Source organism: Chlorocebus sabaeus, chromosome 11, assembly GCF_047675955.1.
Source record: "Chlorocebus sabaeus isolate Y175 chromosome 11, mChlSab1.0.hap1, whole genome shotgun sequence".
Taxonomy (NCBI): domain Eukaryota; kingdom Metazoa; phylum Chordata; class Mammalia; order Primates; family Cercopithecidae; genus Chlorocebus; species Chlorocebus sabaeus.
In genome coordinates, this window is record NC_132914.1 from 20,046,763 (window position 1) to 20,071,088 (window position 24,326).

At 36.2% G+C, this 24,326-nt stretch overlaps 1 protein-coding gene across 25 annotated transcripts in view; it reads left to right on the forward strand.

Moving 5' to 3' along the window:
* The window catches only part of PLEKHA5 (pleckstrin homology domain containing A5), a 249,361-nt gene that overhangs the window by 116,101 nt on the left and 108,934 nt on the right, over window positions 1-24,326 (forward strand). For 23 of the 25 annotated variants that reach the window (XM_073020527.1, XM_073020529.1, XM_073020524.1 and 20 more), the window contains 5 exons: window positions 10,854-10,937; window positions 11,970-12,090; window positions 14,344-14,448; window positions 17,875-17,947; window positions 24,128-24,228. In XM_073020527.1, coding sequence (XP_072876628.1) covers window positions 10,854-10,937; window positions 11,970-12,090; window positions 14,344-14,448; window positions 17,875-17,947; window positions 24,128-24,228 — 484 coding nt within the window. Of the gene's footprint in view, window positions 1-106; window positions 371-10,853; window positions 10,939-11,969; window positions 12,091-14,343; window positions 14,449-17,874; window positions 17,948-24,127; window positions 24,229-24,326 lie in introns of those variants that run through there. The other 2 variants (XR_012094462.1, XR_012094463.1) reach the window with 2 other exon arrangements.

The window sequence follows — 24,326 nt, forward strand, 5'->3', positions numbered from 1 at the left end:
AGGAGGGAAGAGGAGCAGTGAGGGAGGCAGCATGTACATGGCACATCTGCTGTCAGTGGAAGAAGGAAAGGGCCTCTAAGGAAAGTATGGCTTTATTCTGTTCTAGTGTCGTTGAACACAAGATGAAAGACAGAACTGAGAAGTCTCGTTGGCTGTGGAAGAGTTGGAGAAAGGGGCAGCTGTTGAAAGGTTGGGATCTGAAAAGGAGAGCAGCTCAAGCCTTGGAGGCACTCCTATTTGGAGTATGACTTCTGGCAACTTCCTAAATGCTATGAGCCTCAGTTTATGTATTCATAAACTGCAAATAATAACACCTACCTCAAATGGGCTCTGTGAGGATTGTCAAGGCCATTGTGTGACAGCTGAATATGTGAGTAGCACTGAGTGAAATGCTTAAGTGGTAGCTGTTATGGTGGTGATCACACTATTTATTGCTGGACGTGAGGATGAGCAAGGTTTTCACACCTGATTAATCCCTTCTTTTCCTCCAAGAAATTGGAAGTTACCCATTTTCTAAATGTTGAGAGGAGAAAGAATAGAAAATAAAGGGTTAAGACCTTAAGAAGAATTTGTAGATGGTGGGTAAATGAAACATTGAGGTTTGAGCAGGATGTCTGGAAGCAGTTAGTTCTAAGTCAAAGGCAAATGGCATTTAGAGCTAAATGTGGGGAAAGGAAATATATACTTTTCATGTTTTACCCCACAAAAAAAATTACAATCTTTGAGATTGCTAACTCAGTGGTTATTTCTTCACATAACCAAGATGCAAGAATTCAGTTTCAAGAAAGGCAGAGCACTTTTAATGTTTTTCTTTTGTTCTTAAAACATTGCCTTTAATTGTAGGCACAATTTTCTGTGCCAGCATATTTTCAGTTTAAAAATAAATTGCAGAAACAGTCTTTGTAGCAGCCAGATTTCAACAGGACATTTTCCTCCTTTTTATTACAATGAAAATAAAATAGTTAGCTATGTAAAACATTAAGAAATTTTGTATTTAATAATAATTTTTAAATTACTTGACTAACATAGACTGAATTGATTTAATAACTAAATGGCTGCTACAAACATGTTTTTTAAACCTAATTAAGATTTGATTGTTTGAGTTGCAAAATTACAAGACACTGTGTGATTTCTATTGATGAAAGCTCTTCACTTTTAAGACAAGCTGGAGAGTATAATTGTTTTATAGAGTAATGCAACTAAGGCCAACTTGAGAATGTAGTAAATTATAGTTAAAAATTATAGTACTCTTTTTGGTTTCACTAGAAGGATACTGAAAACACAAGTTAAAAGCACACATCTGAGCTTTTTGCTGTGTAGTTTTCTTCACAGAGGAATACAATAGCTTCCATAGTTTCCACACCTCTTCTGCCCCACTCAAGTCTAACATTATTGTGGATATGTGGCAGCTTTTGTGGGTTGGGCCTTTATAAAAGTCCAAGTCATAATACTGGCTTTTGTTGCCAGGATCGGCAGAAGAATTGCCAAATGGCAGCTGCCAAACCAATATGCTATTCTGTTTTTCTTAAACTGAATTAAATATTTCTCTCTTTCCCGTAAGGGAAATACATGATTCAGAGCAAATCATATAAATGGGTTGACATCTTAGTTTAGCAAGGAACAACTGAAATCTCTTCTGTGGGATTCTAAAATACATACTACTCGTTTTGCACAGTAGATACATTTTCAATGATGTTACCATGGTTACACATATGAAACACTGCATAATACAGCTTGCTTTGCCTGACTGTAATGTATCACTCAGAAGAATAGTATTGCCTGTTATTGGCGATGTGTTAATAGCAATTTCAGTATTCTTTTTTAAAAGCATAGTGGATTTTGGATTAAAAAGCAGAGTGGATTTTTAACTGCTTTGTCACTGAAGTTACCCATGAAATAGAGATTTTTTTAAAAACCCACCAAAAACGCATGCTCCCACAAGGAAGAACTGCATTATAACAGGTAGTCAGTGTGTAGCCAAAACATTAAAACATGTTACTGAAGGTAGAAACAAAATCTCTAAAGATCTGAAGTTCAGGTTAAATCACCCTTTTACCTTCCCAAAGCAAGAAATTAGTAAAACCATTTTCCTCTTTTACCATATAAAACACAGAAATCTACTTTTGAATATACTAGCACACATGTTTCCTTTGGACCATATGTAAGTTGCTTTGTCTAAGAAAACAGAATATTTCTTAGCCAATAGACTATTCCTTCCCCTTTTTCCTTGGTGTTATAATATAACCTCATTTTATTCAGTTTCCTCTAGGTGGGCCACAGACAAAGTTGTGCATCTTGACTGGAGTTAGCTCCCTCACCATAGTAGTCCCACTTATTTTGCCGTTGGTTGACTTGGACATGGAATCTCATATCTCTGACTAGTGAGATTCTTGAGAAAGATGGCCAGAGAGATTTTGGGAAACTTAGCGGGCAAATCACCCTAGGTCAGGAGTTCAAGACCAGCCTGGCCAACATGGTGAAACCCCATCTCTACTAAAAATACAAAAATTAGCCGGGCGTGTCGGCAGGTGCCTATAATCCCAGCTACTCAGGAGGCTGAGGCAGGAAAATTGCTTGAACCCAGGAGGGGGAGGTTGCAGTGAGCCGAGATCGTGCCATTGCACTCCCACCTGGGGAACAAGAGTGAGACTTTGTCAAAAACAAAAGACAAAAAACCTTCCTTTTAACTCTAGACTTTGTGGTTCAGAGTATTACTTTGTGATACAGCAGCCAGCTTGGGCTTGTGAGGTTGCCTAACTAAAAAGCATAGGGCAACCCAGTAAAGATGGCAGTGCTGCAGTATTAAGAAATCCTGAGTCATCATCTCTTTGAAATCATAAGTATTATTTTAAAATCAGGAATAGTTCTTTTTCATACGTGATTTTAAAAATACATCTCATTTACTGCTTTGTTTTTTTTTTCTGAGACAGAGTCTCACTCTGTTGCCCAGGCTGGAGTGCAGTGGCACAATCTCAGCTCACTACAAGCTCCACCTCCCGGGTTCACACCATTCTCCTGCCTCAGCCTCCCGAGTAGCTGGGACTATGGGCATCCACCACCACGCCCGGCTAATTTTTTGTATTTTTAGTAGGGATGGGGCTTCACTGTGTTAGCCTTGATGGTCTCGAACTCTTGACCTCGTGAGCCACCGCGCCCGGCCTACTGCTTTGTTATATATATGTAACATTACTGGAATTTTTAAATGTTTAAATCTAGTACATTTACGGCTGGGCACGGTGGCTCACACCTGTAATCTCAGCACTTTGGGAGGCTGAGGCGGCTGGGTCACAAGGTCAAGAGTTCGAGACCAGCCTGACCATGATGGTGAAACCCCATCTTTACTAAAAATACAAAAATTAGCCAGGCGTAGTGGTGGGTGCCTGTAATCCCAGCTACTCAGGAAGCTGAGGCAGGGAACTGCTTGAACCCGGGAGGCGGATGTTGCAGTTAGCCAATATCACACCACTGCACTCCAGCTAGGCAACAAAGTGAGACCAAAAAAAAAAAAAAAAAAATTAGTACATTTAGTACTGGATTCATTTCTATATAAATCAAATTCTGATTTTTAAATAACTTCTAATAAGGGTATTTTACCTGTAGGTATCAGATAAAAGATGTTTGCATTCAATGAAGTTCTGCATGGTTTTGGTCTTATTAGGTGACAGGAATTTTAATACCAAATTTCTTTTGTCAGTTAGTACTTAATTGCATTGAAGAGTTTCTTTCCTTGTGTAATTTGAAGTAACTCTCCATTAGGAATGAAATAGTCCCCTCACTTTTATGGACTTTTATTATTTTAACTGGAAATATGAAACACCATATTAACAAACAAGTTTTTTTTTTTCTAATAGCATATTTTAATTGGGGTTTATATTGAAATGTACACTTTATGTGTTTATTTTCATGAGAGAAGGTGTGCGTGGTTATGATGTTTTTTAAGGAATGCCATTGGCATCCTCCTTTATATGTCTCCTGAGGAGGGAAAACCATAGCAATGTAGACTCTACGAAAAGTATCTTCCTTTAATTACCCTGGAAAGGGAGACAAACACCAACTTCCCCCATTTTCAGAGTGCTGTCGTACAGTTTTAGTTATTTATATAAAAGAAACCTGTCACTTAAAGTTGATTTAAACCTGGTAAATTGCTCTTCCTTCCGTCACTAGTTCATAGGAGCTGTGTGCTTTAGCTTTCTCTTTTTATCTAAGCTTCCAGAAAGCTCAGAACTAAGATATCTGCTTAAAAGTTTAGCATAGCCCAGGTGTTCCAGTAGTTACCTACATAATTCATTATTTGGTTTATAAAATACATAAGATTGGAAAAGGAATTAGGTAAACTAATGAATTTCTATTTTATCTCCAGTAGACATGTCATTTTAGTGTTATACAATTTAATGGAAATATATATATCATTTTATATGCACACTGATTTAGTCATCTTAAAATCCTTCACAACCAAATTATTATTAACTGAAATAATAGTTTCATAGAAGCTTTAAAGTATCAGGCCTTTCATTTACTCTTCTGATTATAGTAAATGATTAAAACTCTGGTAATAAATAGGAAAAAGACATAACGCCAAAGCACAAGCAAACTGTGTTGCTATTTATCAATTCCTTGGTATCTTTTTAAAAAAAAAAAAAGGTGACGGTGGGGGCATTCATTCATTTTATACTGACCTTTAGAGCATAATCAGCAAGTTGAGCTTGTAAATATGACCTGTTTTCTTTAGCCCTGAACGCTCTAGATTAACGGAGTCCTTTAAAAAAATTAAGTTAAATTAAGTTAAATTTAACTTAAAAAAAATTTAACTTAATTTAACTTAAATTTAACTTAAAAATTTAACTTAAATTTAACTTAAAAAAAAAAAGAGAGAGAGAGAGAGAGAGACAAGGTCTTGCCCTGTTGCCTGCGCTGGAGTGCAGTGGTAATCATAGCTCACTGCAGCCTCAAACTCCTGGGCTCAAACATTTCTCCTGCTTCAGCCTCCCAAGTAGCTATTTTAAAAATTAGGTGGTGGTGTGCACCTGTAGTCCCAGCTACTTAAGAGACTGAGCTAAGAGGATTGCATGAACTTTGGGAGGTTGAAGCTGCAGAGAGCTGTGTTCACATCACTGCATTATGGCCTGGGGGATAGAGTGTTTAATCTTTAATACCATACTTTTTTGCCCAGACTTGAGTACATTGGTGCTATCTCAGCTTACTGCAGCCTCTGCCTCTTGAGGTCAAGCAATTCTCATGCTGCAGCCACCAGAGTAGCTGGGATTACAGGCGTGCGCCACTATGCCTGGCTAATTTCTGTATTTTTAGTAGAGACAGGGTTTCGCCATGTTGGCCAGGCTGGTCTCGAACTCCTGGCCTCAAGTGATCTACCCTCCTTGGCCTCCCAGAGTACTGGGATTACAGGCATAATACCATGTTTTTTAATGTACCTTTTCTATGTTTAGATATATTTAGATACACAAATACTTACATTATACTGCAGTGGCCTATAGTATTCAATACAGTAACATGTCATACCTGCTTTTATCCTAGGAGCAATAAGCTATACTATATAGCCTAGATTTATATATAAGTATATTTTCTATTTTTATGGTAGACAGTACCAACTAGGTTTGTGTATATACACTTTATGATGTTCACACAACTAAAATCACCTAATATCTTTTAGAATGTGTCACCATAGTTGGGGTTGAGTATGATGAAACAAACAAACAAAATGTATTACCATAGTTAAGTGACATGTGACTGTATTTGGGTGGCAACAAAGTTAAACTTTTAATTTAAATAATTGACCAAATACTAATATAATGATGACATATACTCAATGTCCTGCAGTTCATAATAATTGTAAATAACATTTATCAAGTGCTTATTATTTTCTACATCTCCATTATAAAGTAGGTTCCATGAGGGCAAGGATTTTTTTATGTTTTTCTTACTGCTTTATGATACATTTTAATTTATAAATTAGGTACAGTGGGCCAGCCATGCTGACTCATGCCTGTAATCCCAGCAGTTTGGGAAACCATAGTAGGAAGATCATTGAGCCCAGGAGTTTGAGGCCAGACTGGGCAACCTAGCAAGACCCCATCTCTGTTTTTTAAAAAATTAGGCACAGTAAAAGATTAACTATAACTAATTAAAGGGTAACAGCACGCCAGCATCACAAGCCTTGTACTTTGGGTGTGTGTGTGGAGGGGTCATTTATTAAGTAAAATAAAGGTTGTTTGAACACAAAAACTGCAGTACCTCAACAGTTAATCTGAGAACCAGGCCAACTACTGAGTAACTAATGGGGCAGGTAGCATCGAGAGTTTAGAGACACTGGGCAAAGGGATGATTCACATCATAGATGAGATAGAGCAAGATGGAGAGAGATTTCATCCCACTACTCAGAACAGCTCACAATTTAAAACTTAAAAAATTGTTTATTTCTGGGATTTTCTATTTAATATTTTTGGACGGCAGTTGACTGAGGGTAACTGAAACCATAGAAAGCAAAACCACAGATAAGGGAGGACTACCGTATATAAATATATGTCTATATAGATGTTATATTTATGAAAATATTTGTGTGTATATATATGTATATGTTGACTAAATGAAGGAATAACCTGTGACATAGCTGCGTTTATTCAGTTGAGACACGGAGAGGTAAAGTAAGTTGCGAAAGATCACCTAGCTATTAAGTGGAGGAGCTGAGATTCAAACCTGTGTAGTCTGATTTCACAAACTGTGCTCTCAACTACCGTTGTTTTCTGCTACCTCTGTTGTGTTTAGAGAAATACAGGGACACGAATAGTAAATATTGCTTTTCTTATTCAGTAGAGTCAGTTATTTTAAGGGTTATGATAGCCTAATGCAGGGCTTCCCACCCTCAGCATTGCTGACGTTTCTGGAGGTTTATTTGGACATGGAGGGCTCTACTCTGCATTATAAAATGTTTAGCAGCACCCTGGCCTCTATGCACTAGACACCAGTAACATTTCCCCAGTTGTGACATTCAAAATGTTACCAGGGATTTCCAAATGTTCCCCTGGAGGCAAAATCACCCAATTGAGAACCACTTATGTAGACCTCCACATTAAAACATCATCACGGGAAGTCTGGAAGTAAGAGTAGGTAAACACTGGCATTGTATTTAGAAAAGTCTGGACTTCCTACTAGGCCACAGTGACTACAGAGACAAGGTGAGAATTAGTTTGTTCTGTGACCATAGGTATGTCTTATATCAAGACCTGAATTTGGCCGGGCGCAGAGGCTCATAACTGTAATCCCAGCACTTTGGAAGGCCGAGGCCGGTGGATCACCTGAGGACAGGAGTTTGAGACCAGCCTGACCAACATGGTGAAACCCTCTCTACTAAAACTACAAAATTTTTTTAGCTAGGCATGGTGGTGCATGCCTGTAATCCCAAATACTTGGGAGACTGAGGCAAGAGAATCACTTGAACCTGGGAGGCAGAACTTGCAGTGAGCTGAGATCGCACCATTGCACTCAAGCCTGGGCAACAAGAGTGAAACTCGTCTCAAAAATAATAATAATAAAAAAATAAAATAAAGACGTGAATTTTATTCTTTTTATAAGGATTCTTCTAGAAATACAAATTGTTTTAAATACTTTTTTTTATTTTCAGTTTTTATTAAGCATAAAATATCTGGGAAGAATTTTTTTAAATGACACCTTGTTTCAGTGTCTGTTAAAATTCTAATGCATTTTTAATAGGATAGTGATATGGTAGTTTGTAATTTAGTAGTGCAATATATTTTGCAAAAATATAGCATGTGTGTCTCTAAAAATCACCTCATCGTGCAAAATCTGGAAACAAAAAAACACAGGGCTTGGCGGGGGAATGGATTTAGGAGCACACCACTCAAAAACTTCATTAGCAACACGTACAGGAACCGAATAAAAATGGTAGCATAATAAATATGACATTTGGCCTTGAAAAAGACCCGCAGTTTGCTTGTGAAAGTAACTAGGTGTTGAAAGGGTTTCAGCACGTGAATTTTTGGGAAGTTTTGGGGGGAAGGTTATCTGAAATTGAGTTGAAAGCTGTAGGCCCGGCGCGGTGGCTCACACCTGTAATCCCAGCACTTTAGGAAGCCAAGGCTGACGGATCACTTGAGGCCAGGAGTTCAAGACAAGCCTGGCAAACATGGCAAAACCCCATCTCTAGTAAAAATGGAAAAAATTAGCCAGGCATGGTGGCACATGCTTGTAATCCCAGCTAACTTGGGAGGCTGAGGCAGGAGGATTGCTTGAACCCAGGAGGCGTAGGTTGCAGTGATCTGAGATTGTGCCACTTCACTGCAGCCTGGGCAACAGAGCAAAACTTTGTCTCAAAAAAAAAAAAGAAAAGAAAAAAAAGTTGTATCACCAGATGTGGATAAGTGTGTTTCATAAAACAGGCAATGAACTGAAGTAGCTGCTACATGTTTGAGGTGTGTGCAGATATACATTTTGTGTACTCCTGTGTGGCTGGGTTTTGTCAGGTGCAGTTTTTTGCATCCATCTAGAGTCTCTCACAGATAAAATCATGCATAAGCAAGTGCAAAGTCGTATTATGCTCAAATTGTTCCTTTAACATACAAATCATGTTGAAACAGTTCCAGCAAGCATTGTAGCAGAACTGATGATTCTCTTGATCTGGATTTTGAGGCCCATCAAAACAACAACAACTTGTGAAATGCGGAAAAGAATGGCAGATCTAAGATGAAAACATACAATTTGTAATAATACAGGGGACAAACTTTGGTAGAATTGAGAAAAGGCTAGAATCATTATCTTCCCTTCCCTGCCCTTCCTGTGGTCCTCAGCAGTCACTCCTCCCTTGTGCCAAGGACAATGGTCAGGACCTAACAGTGAGCCAGCTACCTCCCAGGGTGTCAAGTGCTGTATGTATTAAAATTTTTCTAAATATTAACAGTTGGCTCTATGTGTTTCTTAGACCACTTGAATTAAGGAATAATAGAAACACTATGTTTCATTAATGATTCTACTTTTACAATAGTCAATACGGAATTTTTTAAAAACTTTATATCTTTATATTTATATAGTTTCAATTTTATTTAATGGATTAAGTTTCAGGGTATTGAGTTACCCAAAAAAATATGAAAATTAGGATTTGGAAAAAGAACTTAAGCATATGAAATTTACCTGGAAGTTTGCAGGTTGTGGTTATAGACTTCTCACCATACAGAGCATATGTACTAATATTTTAAGATTAACAAAAAAAACTAATATTCAAGCAGACCTTACAAGGTAAATTTTCTAATGTCAGGCATGTCAATGATAGGTCTCTGTTACAGATTACTTTATGGTATATGACCTAATGAAAATTATTATAGACTATTTAATATATCAATGTATATTGCATATTATTTTGAGCATCTAGTATTTTTGGCTTAAATAAATAGGGGTTTTTTTCCTTCTTTCATTCAAAAACAGTTGAAGACCTTATCACTCAACCTAGAAAGAATACTATTTCTTAGGCAAACATCTAATTCTCCAAAAAAATCATAACTTAATTCAAAGCAGTTTTTTTCAGTAAACATAACAGATGTTTCTTTGTTTTTGTTGTTGTTTCCACATTTCATCTACTTAAGATTTTTGCTTCTCCTTCAGATTTCATTTTTTTTCTACAACATACCTTCCTCAAGTGTCAAAAAATTAATATCATTACATTATCTATATAAGTTTTGTAAAACAGAAACACTGTAAAGTATTCCTGTTTCAGAACCTTCTATTTTTTTAAGGTACTGGTGCCCATATAGTAGTACTGTTAGGTTTTCTTTCCATTTATGAATTTGGCGTTAGTACTCTGTAATGCACCCATGTTGGACCATGAAACAGTGGAGGTAGGTAGACACTCATACTTATTTTTCATGACCCACCTATAAAGTATAAAATACAGTAATCTTTGTATTTTACAATGCAATGTAAAGAGCCAAACAGCCAAATCAACTTACTTTTTTGAGGGGAGGGGGTTGGGGGGAGACAGAGTCTTTCTCTGTTGCCCAGACTGGAGTGCAATGGCACAGTCTCAGCTCACTGCAACCTCCATCACCCAGGTTCAAGCAATTCTCCTGCCTCAGCCTCCTGAGTAGTTGGGACTACAGGAACACACCACCACACCCGGCTAATTTTTGTGTTTTTAGTAGAGATGGGGTTTCACCATGTTGGTCAGGCTGGTCTTGAACGCCTGACCTCAAGTGATCCACCTTCCTTGGCGCTCCAAAGTGTTGGGATTACAGGCGTGAGCCACAGCACCTGGCCTGCAACTTACTTTTGTTTATAAAATAATGAAAAAGGATTGAGACCAGACTGAGAAGGGATGCATTTTACTGTTTTGTAAAAATATAAGTAACATTTTCACACACAGGCACTCCCAATAGATAGTAGGAAAGATATATTTAGGAATCTCAAAAGGCTGGTGGCCAGGCACCGTGTCTCACGCCTGTAGTCCCAGCACTTTGGGAGGCCGAGGCGGGTGGCTCACCTGAGGTGAGGAGTTCAAGATCAACCTGACCAACATGGTGAAACCTTGTCTCTACTAAAAATACAAAAAATTACCTGGGCGTCATGGTGGGCGCCTGTAATCCGAGCTACTCCAGAGGCTGAGGCAGGAGAATCGCTTGAACCCAGAAGGCAGAGGTTGTAGTGAGCTGAGATCCTGCCGTTGCACTCCAGCCTGGGCGACAAGTGTAAAACTCCATCTCAAAAACAAACAAACAATCAAAAGGCTGGGAGTTTGAATTTCATTTCCTTTGTAGACTAACTTTAATGTTACAATAAATAAATGGGCATTTTAAATACCTACACATTCTGTTTTTCTTTTATTCTTTTTTCAGCCATAATGAAAGGAAAGTGACCTGCAAACATCCAGTCACAGGACAACCATCACAGGACAATTGTATTTTTGTAGTGAATGAACAGTAAGTAAAGAGTTTCATGGAATGCCTGTATTCAGAATTGGGTTAGCATTGAAATTGCTGTTATTTATATTTCAATTTAACAGCTTTCTTATCTGGACATTTGTAGTCAAGTATAATAACAGAATGCCAGCTGTTCATGATGTGTCATATAGAAACCTGACTTAAACATTTTTTCATGAGGAATGTAATCTCAGAAGCTATTTTTATAGTACTTCAAACACAGTAAGCTCAAGAGCCCGGGATGCAAGCATAGAGAAACTATGTAAACTTGGTTAGATTATTAAAGTAATTTGAGCTCAGTTTTCTCGTCCTTAAATCAGATAGTGATAATCACTATTTCACAAGAGTTTTATAAGCGTCAAATGAAATATGTGTAAGAATGTATTATACTATAGAGCTATTCACAGAGTTAGTTACTGAAATTGTTATTGCTTTTTAAATTAGAATAATCTTATAATTCATTTTTAATTTTTCAGTTGGATGACCAAGTAGAATATCTGCAATAATGCCTATTAAAAATAAACATGATAGGGCGGGTGCGGTGGCTCATGCCTGTAATCCTAGCATTTTGGGAGGCCAAGGTGGGCAAATCACTTGAGGTCAGGCATTTGAGACCAGCCTGGCCAACATGGTGAAACCCTGACTGTACTTAAAAAATAGAAAATTAACCGGACATGGTGGCGTGTGCCTGTAGTCCTAGCTACTGAGGAGTCTGAGGCAGGAAAATCACTTGAACCTGGGAGGCAGATTCTCCAATGAACCAAGACCACGCCACTGCACTCCAGCCTGAGCAACAGAGTGAGACTCCTGTCTTAAAACATAATAAATAAACATGATAATAATGTGTTTTTGACTTAGGAAAAGTGTTAGCTGTATTTAAAGTTGTTGTAAGTATCAAGGCCTGATTCTAGAGTAACTAGGATCCACGTACTGTGAAAAAGTAGTACACTCGCATAGTTAACTGTAGGGAAGTGTTATTGTAAAGTGGGTTACGTACACAGCAAGTTCTAGCATTTTGACATATATTTTCAGGACTGTTGCAACCATGACATCTGAAGAAAAGAAGGAACGACCTATAAGTTTGATAAATGAAGCTTCTAACTATAATGTGACTTCAGATTATGCAGTGCATCCAATGAGCCCTGTAGGCAGAGTAAGTTATTTTGCTTTATATTAATTATTGATAAGGAGTAAACAGTATCTATACCATTACTCATAGTGGACTTAAAATTATAGAATAATCATTACATTTTTATTACTACATGAATTTGGAGGTGATTGATAGAAGAAGCAATTGCAGCCTGAAATATAAAGTAATAAGATTGTAATTCAAAGACTTAAGTTTTTAAGTTTGGAATAGTTTTAGAAATATAATGATATTTGTGAGAGAAAATGGACACTCTAAAGTTTTAAAGGTGATGATTAATGTAATAGCCTAGAAATCAAATTATCTGACTATAAGAATGCTTAGATTGAGAAAACATTTTTCAGCAAAACCATTGTAATAGTAAATTATGTTTATTGTAAGGAAATAGATAATTATAATAATAGTATTTAAATGCCTGTTAAGGTTTTTGAAATAAAATTTTGTTAGGAGATTATAAATGAATGTAAATTTTCAAATAATATAAATAATTTCTGATTATTAAGTAACATATATCCAACAGGCTAACTGAGCATAATGCTTTATGAGTATATTTCAATTAAAATCTGGTGAAATCGATGAATGGATTGAGAGCCACTAGGTCATTGTCTTGAAAGAAAGTTGAATCTGTTCCTCATACTTTACACCAAAAATTTTCTAGATGAATCAGTTGTTGAAATGTTAAAAACAAAACTATAAAAGCACTAGAAAAAAACAATGGAAGATTAAAAAAAAAGATCAGAATGTAGATGGGCTTTCTAAATACGACATAAAACCCGGAAGTAACAATATAAAATAATGAGAAATTCAACCACATGTAATTATTATCCATGCAGAGTATCTGCAATTCATATAACGATTAAAGAATAATTTCCTTATAATTAAAGAAGTACTGTGAATCAATAAGAAAAGGGCTTACATGCCAGTTTGGAAATGGGCAAATTATATGAAATCAGTTTTCAGAAAAGAAAATGGAATTTACCCTTAAATATATGAAAAAAGATACTCAGCCTCATCCATAATATGAAAAATACTAATTAAAATCAGAAAAAGACACCATTTTCACTTATAGATTTCCAAAGGTCAGAAAGTTTCATAACACAGCACATTGACAACAGTATGGGTAAATAAGCATTCTGTTTATATAGTGAGCTCTAAGAAATAATGGAACAGAAGAGTGGATATTAAAATATGCGGTCATTTCAGAAAAATATTCATTAATCATGAGAACAGTTATTTTAGATAGATAGACACATACAGTGATGTTGGTTGCCCCACAGTTGCGAGTGGGGTTAGCTGGGTGCTGGAGCCCGAGAGTGAGAAGTAGATTGATCTTTGTGTATCTTTTTATGTCATTTGAGTTTTATACTGTTTTTAAGCATTATCTGTTTGAAAGTAAATTAAAGTCTATCTAGAAAACATGCTTTAGGAAAAATTTTGTTGATGTCGGGCCTTAAAATTTTCTTATATACTAATAAAAGCTTCCCAAAACAAAATTCTAATGAAGTATGCTAGATTTCCAAAGATTCTAAACAAGTAGAAAAGTAAGAGATAATTTTATGTTACTTTATAGCTTCATTGTTTTCATTTTTGTTGGTCACCACTATGATTCCTGCCAAAATAAATCTTCATGGTAAGCATACCAATATTTTTAAAGATTGTATATCTTTATGTATACATTGAAGAATCCAGTAAACCCCATCTGTCTGGTTTAAGTTCAGAGTTGTCCATAAAAAAGAAAACACTACATCACATTAAGCAAATCCTTCCCGTCTTGTTTTGACTTGATGTGATATATTTGTTTATATTTAATATCTGTATATTTCTCCTTGGACTGAGTGCTGTTAACTTTCTTTAATTGAACCTGCACTATTAAATGAAGATATAAAGGGAAAAGTTCTGTTGTTTGGTTTATTCTTAAAGATTTGTTAACAGTTTTTACTTAAGATCTATTCATTTTATATAGCAGATAGGACAAAATACTGCCACATACTCTGTGTTTCTAAAAATTGTATATCCCGTCCGGATTTTAAAGGAAATATTGTAAAACTTTTGATATCCTGGGGAAAAAAATTTCGTACAGAATTCTTACACTTCAAAAAACTAACCCAGCAAAAGTAGAATTTTAATAATTTTTCTGAAAAGATTTAAGTCCTGCAGTTCTTGGGAAAATCTGAAAAGAGATTAAATTTTAAGAGGAAAATAAGCTCAAATCTCTAGACATTAATACCACATTTTCTGTCATGCTCTTTTTCTATTTAGACTTCACGAGCTTCAAAAAAAGTTCATAATTTTGGAAAGAGGTCAAATTCAATTAAAAGGAATCCTAATGCACCCGTGGTCAGACGAGGTTGGCTTTATAAACAGGTATTTTTTTTTTATTTGATATGAAACAAAAGACAAAATTAGAAGGAACCTTTTAAACTGAATGTACCAAAGACAATTCTATAAAATCATAAAATTAAGAAGGAACTATGGAGAAGCCACCCAGGTTCTTTGCTTGTTACCCCTGAAGAATATCAAGGGAACAGTGAAGGCAGAAAAAGGAGTGGACATTACTTAGAACAGAGATTGTGTGTTTGTTATGGGTGTTTCTAGATTTAAAATTAAATATATGCTGTGTGAAAATGATGAAAAATAGCATGGTAAAAGTATCTAGACAGAAATATTTTTAAAAGTCAAAATTGAAATAACTCTTAATACAAGGGTGTTATTCATTTTTCTATTGATATAAAAGTTGTTAGAGAAATATACAGTTATGTATTTCCCCCCTTTATTTATACAGAGATTTTATAATTATTTCAGATTTCTCTGAGTTTTTTCAGATTTTTGATTCTGTAATATGAGACTATTCTTTCTTCCTCTTACGTTTTTTGGTTATGTTTTCTTTACTTTTTCTTTTCTTTTTAATTTGCACATACAGGGTTTACTCTCAGGCATCCTGATAAGTTGGGGTTTATATTGTTGCACTGACTGGGGAACTTGCTATCTAAGCTATTTTGAAACCTTATTAGTTTTGGAATTAGTAAAGATGTATGTACGTTACCTCCTTGGATTTTGACATCATTTCAATTACATAGAAGCTATTTATTTTCCAGTTTGCAACTGGGTGATAAGTGACTGGTAAATAACTGAGGTGACATCCTCAATCTTCAAGGCTTGTTTCTTTCTTTCTGATTATATATACGTAAAGATGATACAAAGCAAGTTAAATATTAGTTCATTGGTGCCAATTTATTCTGTTAAATATTGCTAATTGCTTTCAGGTAACTTAATGATTTTTATTTATTAATAGTCATAATTTTTATTTAAAGATGGTTGACTATATTTAAACCATCTGATATTTAAGCTTATCCAGGCTAAAAGGTTTTTTCATATTTAGTTTCTTTTTTTTCCCTTTTTTTTTTTTTTTTGGAGACAGGGTGGCACTCTATGGCCTGCCCAGACTGGAGGGCAGCAGTATGATCTCAGCTCACCACAACCTCTGCCTCCCAGGCTCAAGCAATTCTCCTGCCTCAGCTTCACAAGTAGCTGGGATTACAGGAGTGTGCCACTACTGCCCAGCTAATTTTTGTATTTTTAGTAGAGACAGGTTTTCACCACCTTGGCCAGGCTGGCCTTGAATTCCTTTCCTCAAATGATCCACCCACCTTGGCCTCCCAAAGTGCTGGGATTACAGGCCTGAGCCACCACACCCAGCCCAGTTTCTAATAGAAAATTTTCTCCATATTTTCCAGCTAGCCTTTCTAATAAGTCCAAATTATGATCAACTATTTCAGTGCAAAATTGAGCCTAATAGCCTAATGGCATTCCTTATTTAAAATAGCTCTTGTTCTTATTTCTTGATCCCTTGGTTAATTTAGCATTGCAAAAGTATTACCAAGTAGCTTCTCTAACAAGTGTTTATTTTGGGCCAAACACAGTGGTTCACGCCTGTAATCCCAGCACTTTGGGAGGCCGAGGCCGGAGAATCACTTGAGCCCAAGAGTTCAAGATCAGCCTGGGCAACACAGTGAGACCTCATCTCTACTTTAAAAAAAAACAAAACAAAAGCAAAGATTAACCTGGTGTGGTGGTGGTGGTGCACACTTGTAGTCCCAGCTACTCCGGAGGCTGAGGTGGGAGGATCGCTTGAGGATCGCTTGAGCCCAGGATTTGAGCTTGCAGTGAGGTATGATCATGCCACTGCACTCCAGCCTGGGTGACACAGCAAGACCCTGTCTCCAAAAAAAAGTGTTTATTTTGTAATATGTGTGTGACACATATTTGTTTACAGTGTCCCTTAGCCGTACTAAAGAAAGAATATAATTAAGAAATTGAAGATGGCTGGGTGTGGTGGCTCATGCCTGTTATTCCAACACTTGGGGAGGCCAAGGTGGGTGGATCACCTTAGCACAGGAGTTCAAGACCAGCCTGTCCAACATGGAGAAACGCCGTCTGTAGCAAAAACGCAAAAATTAGCCAGCTGTGGTGGTGCACGCCCATAATCCTAGCTACTTGGGAGGCTGAGGCATGAGAATCACTTGAATCCGGGAAGTGGAGGTTGCAGTGAGCTGAGATTGTGTCTCTACACACTATCCTGGGTGACAGTGTGAGACTGTCTCGAGGAAAAAAAAAAGATATCATTTACCATTTTTTTTGTCTCTTTGGTATAGCTGTGAATTTTAAGGTCAAATCTTTTATTTTGAAAGATTTCACCCATGTTAATTTCTGTAATTTTAAAGTCATTGCTCACAGCTAGAAATAAACTTATTTCTAATCAATGCACATCCAACCTGGCCTCTCTCTCTCTCTCTTTTTTTTTTTTTTTTTTGGGGGGGGGTATCTGTTTAATTTTTACTTCCAATTTTGCTACATTGGATATGGGAAAGTAATTTTTATTAAAATTCTAATTTTGTTTGAGCCTGATATTTTAATGAACTAAATTACTTAGAAATAGCTGCCAAATAGTCTCTCTTTTTTACATGATGAGCAAATCCCAAACTATAGACGTAAGGAAAAAAAATGTTTATAAAACGTATCTGTATATTAAGGTTTCTTTATTCACAGTCATTTTAAATTGCATTACCTTTGGAATAACTTCAATTCACATATTTTTCTTCTTGTTGAAGATTAACATATTTATTAAATCTGGTTTACCAGAATGCACGCACTGCTGCGTGGTTACATCATTCTTATCCTAGCAGATGTTTATGTTGAGAAGAGTGAATTTCAAATTGCTTACAAATATGAAGCCAAATCAAATTGCCTTAATATGTTCCCTTTGCATAATGGTATTTTCAGAGACCAATCTAGTTGGGAATATCTTAAGGCCCTAGAAAACTACCTCCAAAATTTTAATTGGCCTTTTAGTTAGGTTATATTACATATGTATCAAACATACCTTGTTTTAAAAGTTTACTTTAAATAAATGCACAAGTCCAGGAACAGTGGCTCAAGCCTATAATCCCAGCACTTTGGGAGACCAAGACAGGTGGATTACCTGAGTCAGGAGTTAGAGACCAGCCTGACCAACATGGTAAAACCTCGTCTCTACTAAAAATACAAAAAAGTTAACCTGGCGTGGTGGCAGGTGCATGTAACCCCAGCTACTCTGGAGACTGAGACAGGAGAATTGCTTGAACCCAGGAGGCAGAGGTTGCAGTGAGCTGAGGTTACGCCATTGCACTCCAGCCTAGGCAACAAGTGCGAAACTCCGTCTCAAAACAATAAAAATAAATAAATAAATAAATGCACAACATGTGAGTTTTTGTTGTTTGAGAAATAATCCTTAAATATGCTGATTTAATCCAGGACAGTACTGGCATGAAATTGTGGAAGAAACGGTGGTTTGTGCTTTCTGACCTTTGCCTCTTTTATTATAGAGGTAAGTTTACCCTACTGTCTTAGTGTATTATTTTGTAATTGATATGTAATATAAGTATCAGATACTTTTCTAAAAAAAAGTATTGTAATTCTGCGTGCTATTTTATTATCAACAAATAATATCAAACAGATTTTTTCTTCTTTGACATATCATTCTGAGTTTTGAGGTTATGATAGAATAAATATGGTGCTTCAGACCGTGTTTGGTCAGCTTCCCTAATCTTTGCTCTATAATGCTACACTTGAATTCGGTGTTTAATAGATACAATCCTTAGTTTGAGGAGGTTCTTTTCACATGTCAGTTTTGTCAGATCTAGCTTATGGGTCCATCAGGCACCCAATTCTGCTCTCCAGCAAATGATATTAGAATATTAGGGACTACTATTATGTAACAGCAAATGAAAGAAATAAAATACAAACAAATACTTTCATTTTGAACTTTTCTTTAATAAACACTGATACCCTTTCTCTGGTTAGTAAATTATTAGTTCAGTTTTAAGTAAAAGTCCAGAGTTCTTTCATATGCCACATGGATCTCTTAGATACTACAAGATAATACAAAGTTTTTTACTGCCAATTAAAGGCATACCTGGGTGGTGCTCTCCAGAGAAATCTGCCTCAGCTACAGTATAAAATCATGAATCTGGATAATCTCTCCTTCTTCTCTACTTTAAACTTTGGTTGTAAACCATCATGAAAGAATTAGATTGTCAACCCATAATAATTTATGACTTTTCTTGAGAAGTATAACTTAGAAGATATAACAGAGTTTTAGAACTGGTTTTACATTTTTTGACTACACAAAAGACCTGTGGCAAAATTTATAGTTGTGTATTGAGGCATTATAATACATATTAACCTTCAAAATTTGGAATTACTAAATCGTTTCCATCTGAAAACTGTAGTTGAGAATTACTGCTGAGTCAGAATTAACCAACCCTATAAAATTGCATTTTGTCCTAGAGATGTTCCTTAGGCTGCAATTGTGGTATTATCTTTAGTTAAATGCTAAGCTTACTCTACAATTTTCCTTAGGGGTTTTCCCATTCTTTCAGAAAGTTAGGAGTTGTATTTCAGGCATTATCCTTAAGCTTGTAATTTCTCTTTTCGTTTCTTTTTCAGTATATTTATGGACTACTTAAAACAAGAAATGTTTACTATTTCTAATATTTTAAATTTCTAATATAAGAATTTGTTGGGGTTTTTTTTTGTTTTTTTGTTTTGTTTTGTTTTTGAGACAGAGTCTTGCTCTGTTGCCTGGGCTGGAGTACAGTGGTGCAATCTCGGCTCACTGCAACCTCTGCCTCCCAAGTTCAAGTGATTATTGTGCCTCAGCCTCCCAAGTAGCTGGGATTACAGGCGTGCGCCACCACATTTGGCTAATGCTTTGTGTGTATTTTTAGTAGAGACGGGGTTTCACCATGTTGTCCAGGCTGGTCTCAGACTCCTGACCTTAAATGATCCACCCGCCTTGGCCTCCCAAAGTGCTGGGCTTACAGGCGTGAGCCACCATGCCCAGCCAAGAATTTGTTGATGTTAATTTGCAAAAAAAAAAAAAAAAAAAACCCCACTGATTTCCTTGTAATTTGCTATTGTTGCTCAGGGAAAGGTGGGACTCATCACTTTTACTATAATAGGAAAGCTTTTGATCATATTTGAAAAATGTAAAAGTGAATCAGAAGCCATGCTGATGGATGTAAAGATAAGAACAGTAGGCACTGGGGAGCAAAAGAGAGGGGAGGGCTGAACATAGTACCAATTCGGTACTGTGCTGTCTGAGAGACTGATTCATTTGTACTCCAGACCTCAGCATCATGCAATTTACCTTTGTAACAAATCCACATGTGTACCCCTGAACCTACAATAGAAGTTGGAAAAAAGAAAAGCCATGCTGAGTCTGAGATTCCTTATTAACTACCTGTATTTTATATGCAATGTATTTATTAATTTTAGTAGTTTCCCAGACAGGAGGAATATTAAAAAGAAGAAACTGTAGAAACAAGAGAAATATCATTTAACTCATTTCAGATGACTGCTGTGCAGACTGTTGGAAAGAAGTATATGATATTATGTATTTTTACTATTTCGTCAATAAGAAATGTTAGGTTTTAAATTAAAATAATCAGATTTCAGTGAGATGATCATAATAGCCTGAATATATTTTTTTGCATATTTACAATTTGTTGAGTACTGTGCTAAGCAAGTTATATAGATGATCTATTTCATCTAACCCTCACAGCTACCTGATAATGTGGGGAATCTTACGTTCGTTGCACACAAGGGGGAACTGATATACAAAGTGCTTACCCCAGGTCTCACAACTTGCAAGTGGCACAGGCAGGATTTGAACTCACACACTCTGACTCCAGAGCTGACACTGTTGATTTCTATTCTCTTGATCACAAGTTTTCGCCCCCACTCAGATATCCTCTCTTCTCTCAAAGGCTGAGGGCAGTGGCCCCATTCATTTCTTCTCCATTTCTCAAAGCATCTAGTCTACTGACCAGAATTTTTTGGAGATCAGTCCATGTTTTACAGATATGGAAATTAAGACAGAGAAAAATAACTGATTTGCTATTTTTTTTAACAATAGGTTAGCAACCAATACCAGATGAAAGCCCAAGTTCCCACTGTTCTTTGCCACATATTAGGCATATAGTGAGCCCATTGTTATAAAGAGAGCACTTTGACTGCTCTATTCTGTAGTCAGTCTATTGACTAAACTTACCATAGAACTTAATTCATTCAACAGATATTAAATATTTATTGAGCAGGACCTGCTTCATTCCAGGTGCTGCCAAAACAACATAAGAGAAAGCTCTCATAAATCTTACATTCCAGAGAGATCAGGGAGACAGTAAATAAGCTCACATGATTAGGCAAGACCATAAGTGCTTTTTAGGAAAGCAAGGTTATAATATGAAAGGTGAGCATAAGGGAAAGATCTGTATGGATCCGTACTCTGGGTAGGTCTTTTAGATAGAAAGATCTAAATGACAAAGAGGAGCCAGAGGTGTGGAGTGTTCCAGGCGAAGAGAGAGAATAGTGCAAAGGCTGTAAGGTAAGGAAGTGCTTGAATTGTGGAAAGAACAGGGAGAAACCCGTCTGCTGAGCTGGAGGCAGCTAGCAATAGGAAAGGATAGAGAAATAGAGATCACACCATGTAGGAGTCTATTGGAGTTTGGATTCTACTACACATGTCATAAGGAAACAATTGAATGTTTTTAACATAAGAATGATACACTTTGGTTTACATTTTTAGAAGCTCACCCAAGCTACTATTGAAGGATGGATTGTAAAGTTGAAGGATATGAGCAGAGAGACTAGCTAGTAGTTATTACATAGAGGTGATAATGACTTAGACGAAGGTGGCAGCTAGCAGTGAGCTTTTTTGATACAACAGATGCCTTATTAGGTAAAGATGCAAAAATGAACACAATAAACCCCTATCGTTATGGAACTCACAGATTAGCTGAAGGAGTCTGGGAAGAATGACATAGTAGGTTCTCAGTTATGTTGAATGAGTGTTGGCCAGGTCTGTACAAGAAAGCAATCAGGAAAGAAGAGTGATCTGGGCAAAGGACTTAAATCACGTGCAAAGCATGAATGAGAATGCTTGGCATATTTGTAAAACTATGTATAGAACTTACATTGCTAGAAGGCCCACCAGGGGTTAGGTTTAAAAGATGGATCGAGCTAGGTGTAGTGGTACCTGCCTGTAGTCCCAGCTACACAGGAGGATGAGTAAAGAGTATCACTGGAACCCAAAAGTTCAAGACCAACCTGGGCAACATAGATTTCATCTCTTAAGAAAAAAAAATGAAAAGGTAGATTAAGGCACAGAGGGCATTTGTTTGCCATTCTAATGAACTCTATGTTGAGTGCAAGAATAATAGTAAGATCAGGAGTACATTTTAGGAAAATCACTCTAGCACTGTAATTAGAAGCCAAAAGACCAGTTAACAGTGTTGGAATATTCCAGGTTATACATGATAATTAGTGATATTTACCCAGTTGTAATTGCATGTATTTTTTTGTCTTATTCCCAAATATCTTTAAAACTAAGTAGAAATGGGGAATCTAAAATGTCACTTGTATCCAGTAAAATGTTGAGATTCTCCTGGCTCCTGTCCCAGGTTGTGTTCCCTAGGAAGCAAACTCCATGATGGAGATTAATATGTAGAAAGCTTTTTGGAGAGTGTTGTTCTTGGAACCATCAGCTGTGGCAAAGTGAAGGAAGGAAATGGCAGAGACAAAAGAAAATGGGCTGCCATGCAATCTCAGAAAGGCCTTGGCTGACCCCGTGGAGAGTTCTTTCATTCTACAAACATTACTCAGTACTTACTCTCTGTCAGTCTATGAGGCTCTCTAGGTGATGGAAACTAGGACAGTGCTTCAGTCAGGATTGATATAGAACTAAACAGAAGAAGGTCATGATTAGAAGCAGTTTAAGAAGCTGAAGAACTCAGGGTAGTCATTTGACAGGCGAAGATATTTTTATATGCACTGTCTTTAATTTTATATAATAATGGCAATATTTATTTAATGCTTCACCCTCTGTGCTGAGTTTTTTATATGTGTTAACTCATTTAACCCTCAACAACCTTTTGAGGTAAGTCCTATTGTCCTCAGTTTTATAGATCTTAAAACAGATACTAAGCATCAATAACTTGGCTAGGATTTCACAGCTAGTTAGTGCTGGGCAGCAGGAAAACTGCGTCAGGTAATCTAGGGAAATCACCCTGTGCTTTAGTGCCTCTGTCTATTCTGAAGCAATTTTAGGAAAGATTATTTTATTATGGAACATAGAAGGATGTATTATTTGGTTAAAATGATTTTTTAATAAAGATGACTTCATGTACTGTTTCTGACTATACCCTTTATATAAACATAAAACATAAAATTGGATTCAAAATTAGGGTTTGACTTATTCTTTTAAATTGTCACATTCTCTGTAATTCATGACTGCTTTCCAACTCTTTTTAACCTTTTGGATTAAATCTATACTTTCGTTCATTCTTTTACATATTAGTGATTTGTACCTGAATGAGCACAGTATAGTAAAAACAAAATTTTGTTCCATTGCTATGAGAAAAGCTACTAAAAAAAGCCTCCATTTAATATAACTTTTTCCCTTTTGGATGTTTCACCAGATACTCTGGAAATGAGGATGAAATAAATAAAATCCCTTGTTAAGTTTTTGATAATTAGGGAAAAAAAAAAAGAAGCACACACAGCAAGCATAATAAAAAGATTTCCCATTTATAGTTTCTCCTTGGTGAGTTTATTAGCCTGATGACACAGCTTTATTAACTTGTCTTATAGGTCTATAACAATGAAGTACATATTTCAAGTTTCATAAACATCTCTTCCCCCAAGCAGCAAGTTAATCTTGTGAATCTATACTGTGTCAAGATTAATGTTTATCATTTTCCTAGGTATATTTTATGTGCTTGCCTTGTAGGCCTGTAATTTAGTCATACTATTGTGTATCAGAATGATAGTAAAAGCAAACCTTCAAAGTTAAATGTTTTAAAAAGCATATAATTTTTATAGGATAGTTTAAATATGTATTCACATGTGTCTTCATTTATTCAACAAAATTTTTTGAGCATCTACTACTGTCATTCCAAGTGTCTTTATAGAACTTACATTCTAGCATGGAGAAAAAGATAATAAGCAAATAAATAGCTGAAACATATAGTATGCCGGCAGTATTGAGAGTCGGAAATGTTAACATTCCCAAAGGAGAACAGAGAAAACGTTAAATAAATAGCATTTTAACATCAGTAGTCAAGGAATACAGTAGTCAAGGAAGGCCTCATTGATGAGACCTTTGAGCAAAGCCTGAAGGGTGTAACCAAGAAAGCCATGTGTCTGGGGTTAGAATGGTTGAGCATTTAAATCCTATCAGAGATGTGAGTGGATTAATGCCATTACTTACATGCCAGTATATTTTCAGTGAATGACACGTAAAGGGGATTTGTAGAATGCAGTATATTTACCAAAGTATAAATTCTTGTGCTATTTGGTATTTTCATTTAAAACCTTATAAAGTCCTGCCTAAACATGAATATAGTTCATTTATATACAAGAACCTTTCGATTTGGCAAAAATAGATCTTGAAAAACTTTGCTTTGTGAGAACATTTAAAATTCTAATCAGATGTTAAATCTCCTAGATGAGAAAGAAGAGGGTATCCTGGGAAGCATACTGTTACCTAGTTTTCAAATAGCTTTGCTTACCTCTGAAGATCACATTAATCGCAAATATGCTTTTAAGGTAAGGAAATAATACAGTTTTTAATTCTGTTCAAAACTTGCGTTGGTTAAAAATGGATATTGAGCCATAGATTATTACAAAAAGCTATCTTAGTTATA